General features: G+C 48.1%; 1 protein-coding gene across 46 annotated transcripts in view; it reads left to right on the forward strand.

Moving 5' to 3' along the window:
* Window positions 1-289: 289 nt before the first annotated feature.
* FOXA2 (forkhead box A2) overlaps window positions 290-19,856 on the forward strand; it is a 107,093-nt gene continuing 87,526 nt past the window's right edge. For 3 of the 46 annotated variants that reach the window (XR_015951264.1, XR_015951268.1, XR_015951290.1), the window contains exon 1: window positions 11,847-12,076. Coding sequence is in view for 1 of the 46 variants with exons in the window: in XM_035101311.3 (XP_034957202.1) it covers window positions 447-533; window positions 2,360-3,640 (1,368 nt within the window). In the remaining 45 variants the exon portion in view is untranslated. Of the gene's footprint in view, window positions 534-2,359; window positions 4,931-11,789; window positions 12,077-19,856 lie in introns of those variants that run through there. The other 43 variants (XR_015951262.1, XR_015951269.1, XR_015951289.1 and 40 more) reach the window with 32 other exon arrangements.

Below are 19,856 nucleotides of genomic sequence, written 5' to 3' on the forward strand. Positions count from 1 at the left end.
GATTGGAGGCTAGCCTGGCCTCTGGCTGCAATATCACTCCGGCACCCACGTCACTGCACCACTTCGTTTCCTCCTCCTCCTTCCACCCTCCTCCTCCTCCTCCTTGTCTTCGCCTCCGGGCAACTCTTCTCGGCGAAACCCACCCAAGCAGTAGTAGGAGCAGCGGCAACCGCAGCAGCAATAGCGGGCAGGGACAAACCCCACGCAAAGCGAGCCCACCCTCCCCCTCCCCCACCACACACATAGAGGGAGGGGGAAGAAGGAGGGAGGGAGGGAAGGAAGGAAAGAGGGAGGGAGAAGGGAGGGAGGGGGAGAGAGGGAACGAGGCAAGGAGAAGGAGGGAGGGTTACCGAGGAGGGTGTTTTCCTTTTCTCCCCCCCCCCCTTTTTGGATTGCTCTCTCTCCCTCTGTCGTCGCTTGTTGTGGCTGTTAAATTTTAAACTGCCATGCACTCTGCTTCCAGTATGCTAGGAGTCGTGAAAATGGAAGGACACGAGCACACAGAGTGGAGCAACTACTACGGCGAGCCGGAGGTAAATGGCAACTTCTGTCTGTTTGCGTGGGTGGGTGTCTCTCTCTCTCTCTCTCTCTGTTTGTGTGTGGGTCCCCCACCCAATCCCCAAGCCTCCTCCTCCCGCTAAAAAACAGGACTCTCTCTCTCTCTCCCTCTCGCCCTCTTTTTATACAACACTGTGTTAGCCTTGAGATAATATTAACTTTGTGATCAAATATTGACTTGCGAAGCCTCCAAATCCTTTGCCATGCCTAGCCGCGCTATCCTAACAAAGTTGTGTTTGGCAGAGAGAGGTTGGGGGGGGGAAGAGGAAGGGCGTTTGAGGTGGGATCTATAAGGAACCAGGGGAAGAGGGGGCGCATTTATTGCTCGGAGTCTGGGGGCAAATGAAACCCAAAGCCGGACAAAAATTCTTTCTTGAAGGAGAGGAGCAAAGCTTTACGCACAAGCCCCTGTCGCTCTTCAAGTTGCGCGCCTCCTTCCTTTGCCCCAGAAAACAGCCGGGTCTTGACAACGGAGATCTTTTCCCTCCTTGAGTCAAATCACATTTCAGGTTCCGTCCTGGAGCCGTCAGATGTCAGCCCCATTTTTTTGGATTTTGAACAGAGCCCCCCCCCCCGATTTCCATGGCGTTTAATTCTGCCTAGGGTTGAGGTCTTGACCTCCGAGTGATTTCGATGCAATCCCCCCCCCGCAGTAGAGAAATAAAGTTGTCGGGAGATCACGACGGATACTCCCTAGTCAGTGTATAAGAAATTCGGGTTGAAATCGAATCCTACCGAAACAAAACACAAATTCTATCGAGTCGTTTTGATGGATCCGGCTTCTGTTGGGTTAAGCAACTATAACGCAAGTGACTTGGGAAGTAAATTGCATTGAAACCCAAGAGAATCGCTTCGGATTGGAAACCTAAAGGCATCGAGGGAGTCAGATTTGGGGGTCTGAGGCGCTAATCCTCTGCGCGTTTAGCTGGGAGTGAGTCCCGCGAAACACAGTAGGGTTTACTTCTGAGTAAGCATGCATAGGATTGCACGGTTAGACACGGAAAGTGTGTGCGGTAGAGAGCCGGCTTGCTTTCTGGTAGATTTGCATTAGCATTTGGGTTTTAACAGGAACAATTCCCCAACCAACGAATAAGGAAATATTTTAAACACCCACCCGGGTCCTCCTTTTCTTCCATCGCAATAAGAAGCACGTTACTTGGGCAAAGGCTCATTAAAGCCAACAGGAATTTTTAAAATGAGGATGCAGGAATACTGTTATGACCAGACTGGTCGACTTTCTCCTGTGGGATTAAGGTCCAGATCCTAACAGGTGCTGGTGTTGTTGTTGTTTTGTATGTCATCGATATCACTGGGACCTGTATCAGCTTAGCGCATTTGGGATCCAAGTTTGCAATGCTTGGACCCCTATACTAACCACAGACACGATCGAGTCAAAGTTAGGCGCTCCCCCTGCCCCTTTTTAAATTGTGTTTGGCGAGATTTACAAGCCGATCCCCTCTCGTGTTTACTCGGATGTAAATCTGACCGATTTTAATTTAACTGCCCCCAGATTTAAGCACTTGCTCTAGCCTTCCATATAAATTCAAGGGGCCCAAGAGTGCCTGGACCGTGCCCCATGTTCACTGGGGCGCTGGGTACTTTCACCTTCCAGCTTTGTATCACATAGACTCCGAAGGAGACCGTTCCACCGAAGAAAGCTCCCTTGAAATACGTGGTGGTTGGGGCTGAGGGCTAGGTTGCCCACGATCCCGTGGCCAGGGAGTTGGGGGTCTCGGGTGGGCCGACCCGTGTGGGCCACCTCTACTAACCGCTGGGCTCCCCGCTCTTGTCGCCTTTGCAGGGTTACTCCACCATGAACGCGGGGCTGGGCATGAACAGCTACATGAGCATGCCAGCCATGGGCACGGCGGGCAACATGACGACGGTGGCGTCCGGCGGCTCCATGGGCATGTCTTACGCGGCCGGCCCGGCGGGCATGAACCTCTCTCCGGGCGCGGGGGCCATGGCCAGCATGGCGGCGCACCTGAGCCCCAGCCTGAGCCCGCTGGGCGCGCAGGCCGGCTCGATGGGGGGCGCGCTGGGCGCTTACTCGGCGCTGAGTCCCGTCGGGGCTGGCGGCAGCGGCGCGTACGGGCAAGCGGCGGGCCTGGGCCGATCCCGCGACGCCAAGAGCTATCGCCGGAGCTACACGCACGCCAAGCCGCCTTACTCGTACATCTCCCTCATCACCATGGCCATCCAGCAGTCGCCCAACAAGATGCTGACGCTGAGCGAGATTTACCAGTGGATCATGGACCTGTTCCCTTTCTACCGGCAGAACCAGCAGCGCTGGCAGAACTCCATACGGCACTCGCTCTCCTTCAACGACTGCTTCCTCAAGGTGCCGCGCTCGCCGGACAAGCCGGGCAAAGGCTCCTTCTGGACTCTGCACCCGGACTCGGGCAACATGTTCGAGAACGGCTGCTACCTGCGGCGCCAGAAGCGCTTCAAGTGTGACAAGCCGCCGGGCTCCAAACAGCAACAGCAGCAGAATCAGGGCGCCTCGCCTGCCTCGTCGGGGGCAGCCCCGTCGCAAAGCAAGAAGGCGGCCTCGCAGGCGCCGCAGGAACGCGACCTGCCCAACGGGGCTCCGGAATCGCCGCACTCCAGCGCCTCTCCTTGCCATGAGCACAAGCGCGCCCTGGCCGACCTGAAGGGCCACCCGGAGCCCGCCCCGTCGCCGGCGCAGCAGCAGCAGCACCTGCTGGCGCAGCATCACGCCCACGCGGGGCTCTCCCACGAAGCGCACCTCAAGGCGGAGCACCATTACGCCTTCAACCACCCCTTCTCCATCACCAACCTGATGTCCTCCACAGAGCAGCAGCAGCAGCAGCAACAGCACTCCCACCACCCGCACCACCAGCACCACCCACACCCGCACCACCCACACCACCCGCACCACAAAATGGACCTCAAAGCCTACGAGCAGGTGATGCACTACAGCAGCTACGGCTCGCCGGTGCCCGGCAGCCTGGCCATGAGCTCCGTCACGAACAAAAGCGCCCTGGAGGCCTCGCCCTTGGCCGGAGACGCCTCCTATTACCAAGGGGTCTACTCCAGGCCCATCATGAACTCTTCCTAAAGGGCACCCCACCCTTCCGCTCTGCCCACCCCCTAAGGGCCAATGCCCTCTTTCTCTCCCCAGGACAAACCCGAGACTTCTCTGGACAGGAGGAGATTTGAGATACGATGTAGACTTTGGAAAGAATCCAAACGGTGCCCAAAGCCAGGTCCGTTTATCCCACGGCGTTGCCTCCCGATCCCAATCCATATCCAAAGGACTAAAACAATCCGGCGGCCTCCACCCACTGCCTGGGAGCTCCGGCGCCTTTCTACCAACTAAAGATTCTCTAGCCCTATTTTTTAAAAGAAAAAGACAACTTTCTATGAGGAGCGCAAGGACCCCACTTCTCCCGCGCACCACTTTTGGCAAAGAATCCTGGACTTCGCGCCCTGCTCCTAGTTTAGAAAAGGCTCCCGTTATATTTAATCGACGTTTGCTGTTGTGTAATTTAAAGCTCCTTTTTCTTCTACTCTTTTCTCGCCGGCGTCGGGAAAACAGGATTGATCTCCAACAACCGTGGGCCGTGGAAAACATCCATTTCCGCGGGCTTCGGCTCTTCACCACCGTCACCTTTCTTCAGACACCGATTTAAATTTTATTTGAGTTGGAGGTTTCCTTTTAGGAGCCTCCTTGTCTGTTTCTTTATTTTGTTTGTTGCGGGGAGTTATAAATATATCTATTTTTGGGTGTGAAAGTGACACAGAAATAAGTGTGTGTGTGAACCGGTGTTAGATTTCAAAACTGAGGATCAAAAAGACTGTAGCGTTGTGAACTCGGGGGAGGGGGGTACCCAAAAATGGACTTTAGATTGTAACTTGACACAGGAAGTTTTGATGTTACCGGGAGAGTAAACGACTCCGATCGAATTAATTTATCGTTTTTGTACGCTTTATTTATGGTTTATAGATGTGTATTCTGGTACAGACCGACCAAATTCTCACAAACCATATATTAAATTGCTGTTGGAGATTCCCACCCCCTTTCTTAATTTAAACAATAATACCTGTCTGTTATTTTCTAGCATAATGCAAAGAGATGCGGGAAAGATAATGAACTAATTTTAGCTCTTGATATTGCTTGCCAATGAGCTTACTGGGCTTAAAGTAGGGTGCCCCCCCCCAAGATGGCCTGTATGAATAACATGCATATTTAAAATGCACATATGAACCTGGAGTATCATGTTTCATACATCATCACATCTTGTTGGCAAGATTCCACGTTCGAATCTAAACTGTGAATAAGACTGCAACTTTACTCCCAAATATACACTTTATTCTCAAGTAAATACAGAGCTGAATCTATGGTAAATCTTTGCCTGATATTCACTAGATTCCCAAGCAATTTGGTTTCAGACTCCCAACTGTTTAGCAAAATTACTTCCCCCTCTCGACCAAAGTAAACTGCTGAAATGAAGGGGGTTGGGGGGTTGTTTTGGGGTTTGTGAAAGGGCTGTGAGCTCAACTCAGTTCTGATACTGCAGACGAACTCCTAGGCTCAGAATGGGCTCAGAGGCACCTTGGCCTTTCATTCTCACGGTATGCCTTTAGGAACTAGAATCTGGTTGGTAGATCTTGGGATTCTAGTAAAAAGCAAAATAGATCAGTAAAGCCTAAAGTCTGCCAACTCCCTGAGCTGCAGCCCATGGAAGTCCTAGGACAAGTCGGACTGAACTCAATAGGGACTTCCTTGTCCGCAGAGGTTGGGCAAAAAAAAATACTCCACCATTGTAATGGGTTGGACTAGATGACCCACGTGGTCCCTTCCAACTCTACAATGCTATGATTCTGTGATTGGGTTGTTAGGCTCTCAGTCGAGGCCTATATATAGATGCTGCCTATTCTATATATGTACATTATTGCTTTGCCTACTTGACTTTAAATATTGCTTTGTTTATTTGATCCTGTGAACATTACTTGATAGGAAAGCCCATGGGCTCGCACCAGTTATACCGTACTTGCCTAGACATCCCCGCTGACTCCAGTCCATGACTAGGATTGCAACCTCTGTTAAAAGGGGTACAGTATTCTCAACATCTGGGCACCATGCTAATAGTGGAGTCATTTAAATAATAGCACAGTATTCAGCCAAAGTATTTTTATGACTCATTGATTTCACTTATAATGTTAACCGCACATCTCTCTCATTCAATCTCTGGCCTTAAAAGTGCTTCATCTTTGACTGTACCTAACATTCAGCCTCGCCTTCCACACAATCACAGCCAATATAGCAACCCTGTAGTACAACTACTATTAACTCCACATTATCATACTCCACGCGGGAAGAGCAGAAACCATTGATTTCAATGGGTCTACTCTGAGTATGATGAACGTTGACTACGATATCACCCACTGAGACTACTCTTGCCTTTCTTAATGAACTGAGTGTGGCTTGGGAGAACCTTTCTCTGCATCAGAGAACGCGCGTGAAGCCTCAAGTGCCTGGTGGAAACCAAAACGGACGCGCGGTTGGGTTAAGAGTTTCGGGACTTTTAAAACAAATTGGTTAGATAGATTCGAATTTTAGCTTCTTTTTATTTTCTTTAAAGATTTGGGTTCTAGCTTGCTTGAAACGCAGTTCGCAAGAAGGAAGGCTTTAACCTAATGCTGGGCAATTCGGAAGTTGTTTGAAAGCTCGATGCTCCTATATTCCTCCTCTTCTGTCAGCCCTCCAGAGCCGTATTCACTGAGAAGGCCTGCCTTTCTCTGCCTGCCTGTCTTCTTCCTCTGAGTTGTCTTTGGATAAACTTCGGGGCTCCTCTTTGGAGACTCTTAGCAACGGGAAAACAGGGATGAGTAGATGGGATTCCAATCAATCCCCATCTCGCTCATGTAGAAATCTGCGCACAACACACACGCAACAGTGACAACATACACACACACGAGAGGCCTTGCCTATGGCAGGAGCTGGCAGAAGGGGAAGCGGAGTTACCGGTACGAGCTTCCTTTCGCTTGCCAAGTCCAAATGAAACTCCGTCGGCATAGTGGATTTTCTCGACTGACTACAAGCACTCTCGCCTACTCCTGTGGTGGACGGTGGTGGATCTCCAACTAGTTCTTCAAAAGCAGCCAGCTATATGCTTCCCTTTCACACCGTTCCTGAAAACAGTTGAAAACGGTAAGTTTAACTTCAGAGTATTGTAAGAATTTCATTGATTTTCAGTGAAACTGATGTGCATCACCTTATGCATATTTTACTCAGGAGTAAGGTCTTCAATGGCTTTTGAATATCTTATGATACTTACTTGGAAGTAAGACCTATTGAATTGCGGAGGACTTACTTCTGAGTACGTGCGCTACGTGTTACGCCGCACCTCTAGCCGCGCTGCAGCGCCATTGCTCAGCATGAAGACATTTGATGCTAGCTAGTTACCCCCTAGGAAGGGTATTTTTGTGTTGGCCTTTCGAGAGCATAGTTTAGCAGGATCTCAAAGACGCAGCACTGAGCCTGGTTAGGAGGAGGAAGGCTTCCAGCGAAGGCTCGCTGGATGGGGAATCGATCCAATTGGAATAAGCGGGGCATCCTTCCCAAGAAGCAGGTGTAGTTCCATGGGAACTAACCTCGGTTGAATCCCGAGGTTTCCAACTAGACTCAGATAGAGAAGATTGCCTGGCCACCGGAAGTCAAAGAGAACTTCGTTTCTTATTTATTATTATTTACTACATTCATATGCCACCTTCTCCTCCAAGGAGCTCAAGGTGGTGACCATGGCTCCCCCCCCCTTTATCCATGCAACAACCCTGTGAGGCAGGTTAGGCTGAGTGGGAGTGGCTGGCCCAAGGTTGAGTAAGGATTCTGGCCGTGCTCTCCCAACCCACTCGCACTCCAGACCCCAAACGGAAGAAACCGCCGGTGACGCCTCACTCAATAGTTTAACCCCCGCCCTCTAGCAGCACTTTAGAGTTTCTAAAGCATTTCACACAATACTCTGTCTTGTAATCCTCACACCAGTCTGGCAAGGTAGGTCAGTCTTATCCTAACATCACAAGTTGCCACTTAAGGAATTCAAGGAATTCAGAGCAGAAATGAGAGGGGAGGTCCTCATCCCTACCTCAGGGTGCTAGGATAAGAGCACTTACCTGGGAGTAAGGTCCACTGAACGTCAGGCAATTGAATTCGCTACCGAATCAACACGTATTGGCTGAGGGTGTTTTTTTTGGTCTTCCCCCCTTTTTGCTAGCCACTGTGCTCTGCCTCTGCCACATCTGTAGGGCGCGAGACTGATGTTCTGAGACATTTCACTTGGAGTGCGAACAAAAGGAGGAAACTGCAAAATCGGGCAGCCTAATGATGGATGCACGGAGGGTACGGAAACCTTTACGTCTACTTAGAAGTGAAGGGTTGGCTTTGATTCCGTTCATCATGTGACGACTTGCATGTGCGGACTGTGCCCTCCACTCGGACCACAACAACTCTTTCTTACCACCTCAAAGATGCCATTACATGCATTCAGGCAAGCGCTTGCGTGAACCGAGTTGAGAACTTCTTCCAGTGCTCCCTGACTGGAGTTCAGATGAACAAAGGTTCTAAGCACAGTTACTCAAAGACAGCGCCACTGAATGTCATCGTCTACAAATAAGTGTCCTTTAAATAAGTGGGACTTGCTCCCAGATCAGTAGGTGAGGTTTTTGAAGCCTTAGTCCCTGCAGTCTTTAGAGTTGCAACCTTATTTTAAGAGAGAGAGAAAGAACAACCCCGCTCCTGAATTTGGTGAAACGTTCTTCACCTGAATAAACACGATTTAGGACACGGTGCTATTTTAATACGCAATTGGCAACGTTGATCCCCTTCCCACACAACAGCCCAACCCCATTCGTGGAGTTCATTGGGACTTACCAGAAAGCCTTGCTAGGATTGTAGCCCATCAAGCCCTCTGCATGTTTGTTCAGAAGTTAGTCTGAACGCCATCAGAAGAAACATGCATAGAATTTCAGTTTTTAACAGAAATGAGTCGTCCTCCGAGTAATTAGGCTTAGGGTGCCGCGTAAATTCATTAAATAGAGAGCTTCACACAATCCAGTTCTGCTGAAGGTTTGCATTCCAATCCTATATCTATCAAATCCCATTGAGTTCAATGGGTCTTCCAGGTAGGTAATTATCGGACTGGGAGTCTAAAGGTGATTGGTTAAAGTGGGATGTATAAACAGAACATGTGGCTTTTAAGTTGGATATGTTTAGGATCTGGAAACTCATTTCGCAGGGGGTCAGTTGCTACACGAATAAATTGATGGGAAGCAAATGAGAGCTCTATAGCATCTTTCAAACTTCCTCCGGAGTGCATTCTGAAAGATCAACATCCGATTGCGTTCTCGCTAAAGGTTGCATATACAACACTCACTTGCGGGTGAAATCCTTCCCTGGCAAATGTGTGGGCATCAGATTTCCCCATGCCAATCATAGCTCGACTTTGGGATGAGACAGTGATGTGTGGCGCCCACGAGAGAATGAACAGTTAGTAGCCTTGGTGCATAGAACTATTTCAGTAAAAAGCATCTCCTTCCCAGGACTTGGATGCTACCTTTCAGGGTATGGCTTATATTCCTTGAATGCTTAAAAATCCTGCTATGGCTTATTTTATGGCTACGTCTTATTTTCGGAGAAACAGGGCACATCTCTACTTGGAAGTAATTCTCACGGAATTTCATGAGATCAACGTTTGGAAATAATCGACTTGACTTCTTCTTCAGAAAGTGGGGAGGACAGCTTCATATTTGCGAACCTCTGCAAACCAAACACCACAAATTTAACTTTCCTAACCCCCGGAAATGTACCTCTATGGTGCCAGTCGACACACGGCAGGGGCTGGTGTTCCAGCATGTAGTCTTCAAGTCAGCTATGTATAAAGTCTGCTCTTAGCCTGTGGAGGATTATGACCCTCTTCTAGAAAATGCAATTGGGAGTAAGTCCCACTGGTTTTACTCCAATCTGAAGTCTGCTTACACTTTTGCAGTACTGTGCCACCAAATGTGGCAGCACCACATGGATTGAGTGTACATCTCCAACATTCAGAATCAAGTAATTTACAGATTTCCACCCTCATCACTTTTTAACTTGTGTGGAGTCAAATTTTCATTTGCCCTTGTGGGAATGTCTCGCTAAATTATTAGGAGCCACCCTGGCATAAATAGATCAATAATAACATGTAATAGTTGTTTCCTTTCACCTTGCAATGCAGCCAGAACAATATACATATATCTGCCAGTAAACTTTCTGGGGAGTATGCCCCTACTTGTTTTAATTGACATAATCATCATTATTTATCCTCCTCTGCTTCCAAAGATCACAGGGCAGTTCACAACATGAAAATACAAAATACGCAATAAATTAAAAAAATGCCCCCTCCCACAAACACATTTTAAAAAACCATAGAGTGTTAATCACCCCAAGCCCTGGTTGAACAGATTATTTCCAGTGAGGTGATGACCAACTTCAGGTAACTCTGCTGGAAATCTGACTGTTAAGGAGAATTTGGCAGACCTTCAGTGGCTTAACTCAGTTGGTGCACAGGTTCCCTGTTTTTGGGAAGATTTGACATTTGAGTACAGTACTTTGGTTTTACTGCTGGAAGTTTTGACTAAATGCAAAGGAGACGTAAATGACTTGACACCATGGACCCAAACTTGAGAAATACTGTAACACAGTTGCATTTAAACAAAACAAAAACCAGCCCATAAATCCACACACGGCCCTCATAAATGTAGCCTTCCCAGGTGCTCCAGGCCTAACTGGATGGCTGCAGCAAGCCATACCTTGTCAGGAAAGTGACACTCTTCCCTGGATGATTGTTTGTGAAGTTTTGTATTTCTGCCTTGCTCAGATTTATAGATATTGATCTATAGATGTGGGTGCATTTAAGGTAACTGTTAGAAACATGGTGAATCTTGATGTTTACCAGAACGTCTTAGGACTGTAGAAGACCTAGCCTGAAATATGAGAAATGAACGTGTGTGTGTGTGGGGGGGGTGTTTTACATTTACTACAACCTGGTTAATGCCCTTTTACTATGAAAGGAATGAGGGAAACATTCAGACTGAAGACTACTAGTAAATTTCTCTTCTCTCCTAATATTTGCCTGTCTATCCGTCATATCATATCAAAACTTTGGTCATCTGCGCGTTAGTGATTGCAGTACTCTCGATTCTTTCCTCTACAGCCTCAGATTCAATCTGCAGGAGGGGAGGCGATTGCTTTTTGAAATCCAAAAGAAATAAAAATGTGATCGCCAGTACTTTTCTCTAGGGCACAGAAAGCTGACCGGTTGGCCAACCTTATTCCCACGTTCTAATTTTATTAATTCAGGTTGCATCGTCGAAGCAGCTTTATTTGGGGAAATGTATGTATGTATTTAAATAAAATATCAATTGCTTTTCCTCCGGACAACAGTCTGTCCGCTCCTCGCCCACCCCCACCCCCCGCACAACGTTTATAGATTTAAGAAGTGACCTAAACTTGCGAATCCTTCTCAAATCCCCCCTCATTGTTTTTTCGGGAAGACTGGGCCCCCCAAAAAAGGCACCTTTTAAAAAACAGGCCTATGGGTGGAGAGGACCCCATTCGGCCGCGCTTCCCCGCCGTCCGCCTGTGTCCCGCGAGGACACACACGTTGTGAAGCAAAGCGGAAAATGTGTGTTCATTACCACATAAAAGGCTCCCGTCGCGCAGAAGAATGGAGGCCTGGAATGGCAGCGATTGAGCGGACAATGGGGAGCGAATGTGATGCTCTAACCTGGCCGGTCCCATCGCGCCTGCGGTCGTTTTAAACTAAGTTAGCTGTCTCCCACTCCGTTGATCCCCAGCGATAAGATATATATACCTCTGCCAAAAGACCTTTTTAATAAGGAAAAAAGAGAGGGAGGAATGTGTGTGCGTGTGTAGATGTCGTTTAGAGTCGAGGTCTCTTTTTTCCTCTTCTGCCTCCTTTCACATCCTCTTCACACGCTAGATCGGGGTCGCTTTGCAAAGGACCACACGGTCTGCCTTCCACATTCAACCCTCCCCACCACCACCGCTATTTTTTTTTTAAAAAAAACCGCTGGTGATTTAAGTCCCCGCAATCTGGGAATAAGCAAAAACAGTTAAATAAATAAATAAATAATAAATATTTAACGCCGAATTCCAGGAGGGCAAACTTCACGCAGCCCGTCATTCTTCAGCAAATTTACACAGATATTTGGACTGCTGTTCCCTGCTTCTGCCTGTGTGTACGTGTGCGTGCATGCGTGTGCGTGTGTTTTCTCTGCTCCTTTCGAGCCATTGTGCTTAACTGAATTTTATAACGCTGATCGATATCTTGGTAAAATATTCATTTTTAAACTAGCGGGCAGTGAAATCTTTGCTTTGTGCTAAAGTCAACAGTCGCTCCAATAAATGCCGCGATGCCTTGCCGCCGAGTTGCTGTTGGCGGGGCGCCTGGGCTCGTCACCGTCGCCTCTGCGATCGGCAGATCCAGGGCATCAGGTAGGGACTTTTAAGTTTGGAGGGGCTGCTGCGCGTTGTTGTTGCTGCTGTTCTGCGCTGCTGGAAGCGGGCGGGAGAGGTAGCTTGCCTGATTCCTACCTGCTGCTGATCCCCGGTCAGAATCGGGCCTAGAGGAGGGGGGGGCAGCGGTCATCTCCCCCGACCCCAGAACCCCAGGTTTAAAATGTGCGTTAGGTTCCCCGTGGCTACGAGAATCCTCCCTCCTCAGCGAAGGAATGCGAGCTGGGGGCTGTCCCATAGTTATCAGGAAGCCGGAATCGTCCCCTAAAGGTCATGGCGACCTGATTTTCAAGTGGCCTCCTGGGCTGTTTAAGTTTTACTGGTTGGAGTTGTGGGAAAGAGTGGGTGCGGAACAGAAAAGGTGTGTGTGTGTGTGAGAGAGAGAGAGAGAGAGAGAGAGAGAGAGAGAGAGAGAGAGAGAGAGAGAGAGAGAGAGAGAGAGAGAGATGCTAGTTTAACATGCAGCATGAGCATATGCAGGCTTACTCGGAAGCAAGTGCCACTGAGCTCAGTGGGCTTTCTGGCGTGCCGTTGGGCCTGATCCAGCAGGTTTTTCTTTTGCTTGGGAGAGGCGAGCTTTTTTACTCCGATCGCCTTTCCCCTTTTCGGAACCGACCTCGTTGACGATCGGAGCAGCTGGCGGGTCTTAACAGCTGTCCTCTTCTTGGCTTCTGCGCCAGCCACCCGCCTTCGGCCGACCCCTTCCTTCCTTCCTTCCTTGACGCTTCAGAAGCAGCAGGACGCCACGCTGTGCAGGCTTACCTGGGAGTGAGCCCAGATGAGGACATTTGGACTTTCTTCCAAGTAAGCCGGCATAGGATCACACTGCAGGGAAATGGCTTGAACCTCTGAAAAGAGTTATAACACTTCTTAAAAATTGGTTTTTTTAACCGAAACTCCCAAGACTGCAAAGGACTTGAACGGGATGGAGGCGGCTTCATGGGACAGTTGTGTGGCCGCGGAAGCCTGAGGTCGCAACCCCTGGACACGTGGGCCTTTGGGGCAATGCGTAGTTTGCAATGCACTGTGAATATCAACTGCGCACCTGTCTGCGCTACCTTTGCCTATTTCTCATTCATTCCGATTCGGTTTGCTCAGAACTTCCCTCTGGATCGTGCTCTTTCTTATACAGCGAAGTGAACCTTTGCTACGAAGCCGCAATAATCCCGGGACAGGGCGGTTTCATTTCCAAATTTTCTATACCGCTTTGCGAAGTAGCTCTGGTTAAAAGGGAGTTAAATGTGTATTTTTCAATTTGTGTGCGTGTGTGAAAAGTACTTTGGAATTATTTCTGCCCCACAATACCACTCGAAGGTCGCACGTTGTGTAGTAACCGAGAAATGAGTGGTAAAGAGCTTTGAGCGCGGAGGGAAAGCTTAGACAACAAGAGCGAGATTCAGTCAAACCAGCCAAGCATATTAAGCAACGTGGACTTAAAGATTAACTTTGGCTTTTGCTCCCTTTGCCCATTTATCATATATCTTTATTAAAGACCCATCCCCCATTTTACAGATAGAAAACTAAAGTGAAGTCGTAATCTCCCCAAAAAGCCTCAGCTAGGATTCAGTCTTTCCGTAGCTTTTAAATTAGTCGACCAATATCTGCCCCTCAGATGTAGAGGGGATAACCTCTTTTCCGTATCGTAATCTCTATTTGGGGGGCATTTTAGGAAAAAGACACACCATATATCCTCGGTGGATTTGGCTCTCCTTGCCTCGGTGACCTTGACTTGCAAGGCCTTTCCCCCTCCCCTCCCCTCTTTAACACCATCCAAGGCCACGACAACTGTTGGGGAGCAGTGTCGGGGAAAGGCGAACAGATCCAGAGGAGTTACTTGGGGAAAGAAAGCGAGAGGTCTTCTCGGTAGGAAGCCTGTGTGCCAGCCAGGTCTGCCTTGCTGGCGGTATAGTCTCCGATTCCCTCAGCGGAGAGAGGGAGGGGGGAGGAGTTCCTCATCTGATTTCCCCTCCATCTAAACTGACGTGACAGCTTATATTTCCCGAACAAGATGGGATCTCTGCAGGACACACACAGAGGCTAATGGTTTTTCAATAATTAATACTCCCCTAGACCACTCGTAATGCGGCCTCTCGGATTTGTCAATTACTTGTCATTAAATGAGTGTCTATCCACGTCCTTCCCTTCGGGTCTTTTGATAGAGGGCTGAGGGAAGAAAATCACCTCCAGCCTTGTCTCCAAGAAGCTCAGGCAGCCTGATCTCAGTGTTTGTGATAGGCGGCAGGCAGGGTGCAGCTTCAGAGTCGGGCGAGAGTCTTGCAGAAAGCGCCAGGAAGCCGACGCTTGGAAATAGATTAAATCTGCCAAAGGGCAATTTTGTGTTTCCTATTCTTATCCTTCTTTTGGCAAGGTTTTTTTTAAAGGAAAATGAGTGCATAAATAGTAAACATACTTCGTCTAGGCAGAAACCAATCTCCTCTTCGAAGCAAGATTGCCAACATTTTCTTTTTACTGCTCCTGTGCAGCCAGACCAAGAAACTTCTCTAAATTTCACCGCGTCAGGCTACAGTTTAAAAGCACAGCAGCAGGGCTGGCACCCCCCCCCCGCCCTTTTAATGATGGAATCCGGACAATTCAGCGAATTATTGAATTTGTGCCTAGTCTCACGGCTCCGCTCTGGAACATGCTCTTCTGAGTATATTCAGAGTGCTGTTTTTTCTAGGAACTGAATAATCACAACCAGCATCTAGCATACCTAGGATTTGGGGGGTGAGGTGGAGTAGGCAGAGCTGTCAAGGCAGAAGACACCACAGAGCTGTTCATTTTAGAAATCCCCTCTAGTTCTGGAGGGAACTAGAGCAAGCTGTGGTTCGACCCTTCTACGCCCCTTTAACCTTTACGTCATAAGGTGATGGCGACCAAGAGTCACATAGCCGAGAGTCACATAAGTAAAGAGGATTAGGTTCCCGCCCCAAGGAGTTTACCATCTAAATTCCACCCCCCCAATTTTACTGCCAAGCCAAAGTTAAGCACTTGTAAGCCCAGAGGCTTCCAAGAGGCCAGTTTGGAGCATTTTGGGTGGGGGCGGCGGAGGCGGAGATAGTCAGGGGGCATACAAGTACTGGATGCTGCGCCTCTGCCCCATTCAAGCCAAAGAGAATCAGATCTCCCAAATATCTGAAGAAGTGTGCATGCACATGAAAGCTCATACCAAAATAAAAACTTAGTTGGTCTTTAAGGTGCTGCTGGAAGGATTTTTTAAAATTTTGTTTCAACTACGTCAGACCAACACGGCTACCTACCTGTAACTATCTCCTACCGTGGTAGAAGATGGATCCAGGCGCCTATCTTTAGTTGAACCCTGTCCTAAATCTAGAGGCGAGAGGTGTGAGCATAGCTGCCAAGTTTTCGCTTTTCTCGCGAGGAAGCCTATTCAGCATAAGGGAAAATCCCTGTAAAAAAGGGATAACTTGGCAGCTATGGGTGTGAGGCGTGCCTAGGAGGAGCAAGGCAGGCACAGGAAGACATACAATGAGGGTTAAGAGCTCGCAAGGCAGCATTTTGCAAGGGGGGTAGAACGAGGAAGGGGGTGGGAACGTCTAGGCTGATTGTAAAGAGACATTTCCATCCACCAAAGGAACAATCCGGCGCTGCATTCCAGAGGCGGAGGGCGCTTAGTTGCAAAGGCGACGTGGATCAACTGAGACCCAGAAAGCGCGCTGCGCATTTTTTCGTCTAGCTAACCGTAGATCGGATAGGAGGACGAGGCCCCCCGACTCCCCTCTGCGTCCCCGGCCCCGCTCCTCCTCGGTGCCTCCCTGCGCCCTCGTTGCTGCGTTAAGAAGCATACATAAGCTGAGGCGTCCTCGCCGCTATGGCAACCGTGTCTAGCATTGTCTATAAAGCGGAAAGCCACCGCCTCCCTCCTTAGGGCAGTTTAGTCCGTTCCGTCCTTGTCCATCTCCCGGCAGGCTACCCCTCCGCCCCTTGCTCTTCTCTGTTTAGGGAACGGTGGCACAAGTGTAAGCAGCGTTTGACCCTCTTTAACCGCCTGGACACTTTCCTCGATGAACAGTTCAGGGTAACCCCAACTCCTCACAACACACACACACACACCTAGGAATCTCCTTTTGGGGACCCGGCGCGGCACCGTAAGGTGGCGGAAGACTTTGGCAAAGAAGGAGTTCTCCCAATCACAAAAGACGCCGCACCCCCAGATGGGAAACGCAGTTTTTTCGAGGCAAGTTAGATGGATTTCAATGGGATGCACTTCCCTAGTGATAAGAATGTTCATGTGAACCAAGAAGGCAGCGCTGCACGGGAGAGGACATTTCAGCTGCTATCATGCAACCTATAGTTAGTAAATTTCCCTTTTCTGTGGAACAACGGAAGGTGCAGGAGTCCCGTTCTCTTTATTATCCAGCGATTCAAACTTTCATATAGGTTTATGAGTCTTATTTCCTCTTCAACACATCTCACCCTAAGTCTAAGTGTCCAGAACACCTATTAATCCTGAAGGAGAAAAGAGCGTTGCGGCTGCGCTGAGTCAATGTGTTTTAATGCCATGTACTGTATACAGAAAGCTCGGCTGCCGGGGATTAGCCAGGCAGCTTTGCAGTCTTGAAAATTTTAAACCTTTTCTGGAAAGAGAAGTCGAGTTGACACGCAGCCTCAACTGATGCGTGTTTACTCAGGAGGAAACCCCGTAGAACTGGGCTCAGCCTCAGGTAAGCATATGGACTCAGAAATGCAATGCCTCTTGAGTTCAATGGGAATAGTCGCAGGTTAGTGGGCGGAGAAGGACTGCACTTTGCAGCCCCAAACTATGCATGCTTACAGAGCCGTAGGCTCCACTATGCTCAACCGAGTTTACTCCCAAGCAAGTGTCCTAACTGAGGAGTCAGCTCCACTGATCTAAACTGAAATTTATCACGGTTTTGATCGGGTAAACTTGCACGGAACTGGAGGGGATTTAGTTCTTCGGAAATCCGCGAGACTAGCAATATTTTGGGATTTGGGGGTGGCTGAGTTGGACCCACAGAAACAACGTGGCTCCCTGGACCAGACCCAGACAGAGGGAGGGCATATGGGCCACTTGGCCCGGGCCTCCAATTCCAAAAGGGGGGGTCGGTCAGCCCATTCACAATCAGTAAAATCCCCAGGGTAAAAAAAGGGCCACATTATCTACCTGGCCCGGGCCTCTGCCCTGGACTAATCCTGACTTTGTTTCATGCAACATTGATTCAATATTGATCTAACACACTATTTCCCCTTTCCTTTCCTTTTTTTAACGGATGAAATTGCTGCAGAAGTTGACTTTCTCTAAAGGAAAAAGACCTGAGGGGGGAAATAACCAGAAACCTCACCCGCCCGCCCCTGGCGCTTTAAACCCGTATATGTTAACTCAACCAGTTAAGAATAGACCCGCCGGTTCGCTACTCTGTCAAGAATTCTGCCATTCACCGCTGTAATAGAAGGGCAGAAATCATCTAATTGTGCATCCCTATTTTATCCTCGTCTTCTCCTCCCCCCACCAACTCTTTTCTTTACTTCCCATCAAAACCAAACCAAAAAAAGCCCCACACCTCTTTCTCTGTTGGGAGTCTGGTAATGACATGCAAGGATGGGCTGAAAGACAACCAGACATCAAAGCACAAAGAAAATGACATTTTCCGCACTTTGATAAGAAAGTCACACTCCTCACTTTCGCCCCCTCCCTTCTCTCCTTTCTTAAAGGCAGACCCCCCAGCCCCCAAGGGCGGCTGCAAGCTCTGAGTTGGGCACCCAAAACCTCCTTTTTGCATTTTGCATCTTGCGCGGCCACCCCTTCGTAAACAAAGCAAGTCCCTTGGATGCTCCAGAGGTTTGTTGGACTTGGGGGCCGGGCAAAACAGCAACAACATTTATTGGGGATAAGGAAACACTGGTGTGGGGGTGGGGAAGACACACGCTTGGGACCGAGATGGAGCTAATTATTGCGAGGAGTAAGAAGGAGCTGGAACACCCAAGTCGAACTGAGCCCGTCTCCCGGGAGACTGATGGAGACCTATTTTACAAGCTGTAATTCCGCTTTAGACGATTGCAGGCTAAAGTCAATTCACACCCTCTTCTTTCTTCTAGAAATATTCCTAATCCTGCCGTTCAAGCGGGGAATTCTCTCGCCTTTCGCTCCACCGATATTAATCTAGAAACTTCATAGAAGGAAATCGGATAATTGTGGGTTGGGTGGGCGGAAAGAAAAGGGGTTCACCCCACCAGTTTAACTACCTCGGCAACGTCTAACCTTCGAAAGAGTAAAAATTAAACGGGAAGATATGTCGTTCGGTGATTTATGGTCCCTTGCTCTGTTATTTGGCTGAAGGATGCGCCGCCAATTAATTGAAAAGCAACAACCATCCACCCTTTTATTTTATTATATGAGCGAAGCAAGAATTTTCCTTTTGATAGCCTTTTTCTTGTCCTGTCAACTTGAGAAGCGCCTGAGCGGTTTGCTACGAATGTGTGTGTGTAGCGAAAATTTTATAATTCATTTGGATGTATCTAATTAGTAAAATAAATGTATACCCGCTCTTGAACAAAGTGAGTGTATATGGCATTGGTGTAAGCACACTTATTTGGCAGACTAAATAGGCCTTTCTTTAGAACAGATAAATAGAACTGTGTTTTAAAGCTGGTTTTATACCCATATACCTGAGTTAGTCTAATTGAACTTAATGCTCCTTTACTTCTGAGTAGATATGCATACGAGTGTATTGCAATAGTGCGATCCTTGCAAGTAAGCCACATTGAGTTACTGTTTGGAAAGTGTATATAGGTTCTCACCCTGCTATCCTGTCCAGGTTTAGGACTCCTTCATATCCCACTGAAGCAAGTGGTCAGCTAGCCTTACTCGGAAGTAAGGCCAACTGGTTTCAGCAGTTATACTTTACATGTCTACATGATACTGAACTTGCTACGAGGATTTTTTTAAAAGGATTTTTTTTACTATTTTTTAAAAGCAAAATTGGCAATAAAAACATAAAAATTCATATATTTTAGAAAGTAAACAATGAAAATGCCTATTCGCTCCCTCCAATCGTTTAACCCTTATCAATATCAAAAAAGCAATTTCATTTCACTGATACTTCTAGCCAGTTCGCTTTGTCAGTTTGGTATGATAGAAGACAAAAAGAAAAGAAAAGAAAAAGTTTGCATTCCAGCATAAAGTCCTCTAGACCCCCAAACAAACAGGTGCAAAATTAAAACATAGTAAGCTAAGCATTAAGAAACCTTCAGCTAGAGATAATAAATCAAGGGCTATGTACAATTTGATACCATTTTTAAAGGTGGAGGCGCTGGGATAATTTGCACTCAAAGTCCTGACTTTTTCATTTTAACTGCTTTCCCCAAATCTTTGAAAAGTTAAAATTCAGAAGGGAAGCATTTCTCCTACCAGCAGGAAAGAGGCCTTTTCAAACAAGCACCCAAAGAACAGGAGTTATTTAGAGCAAAATTAATCTCATATATAAATGGCAGCCAACTTTGCAATCAGTTCTGGTTGCTGTGCCTCTAGCAGTGCCTTGATCTGCAACCCTCTTTCGTGGAGGTGAGAGGAATTCATCTCAATTTGCTGCAGACGGAACCGCTGTTAAAAGTGCAGGTACAGAGGCCCGCTGAAGAGTTGGCATCCTCACACACGATTACGATGAAATATTATGTAGTCTGTGGCCGCAACATCAGTCCAGATTTGTGGACTGAGTCACATGCAGGAGCCCTTCAATGGGACTTAATTTCTGGTAAAGTATGTTTAAGTTGGAAGCCT

Source organism: Zootoca vivipara, chromosome 8 (genome assembly GCF_965207765.1).
Source record: "Zootoca vivipara chromosome 8, rZooViv2.hap1.1, whole genome shotgun sequence".
In the NCBI taxonomy this organism is placed as follows: domain Eukaryota; kingdom Metazoa; phylum Chordata; class Lepidosauria; order Squamata; family Lacertidae; genus Zootoca; species Zootoca vivipara.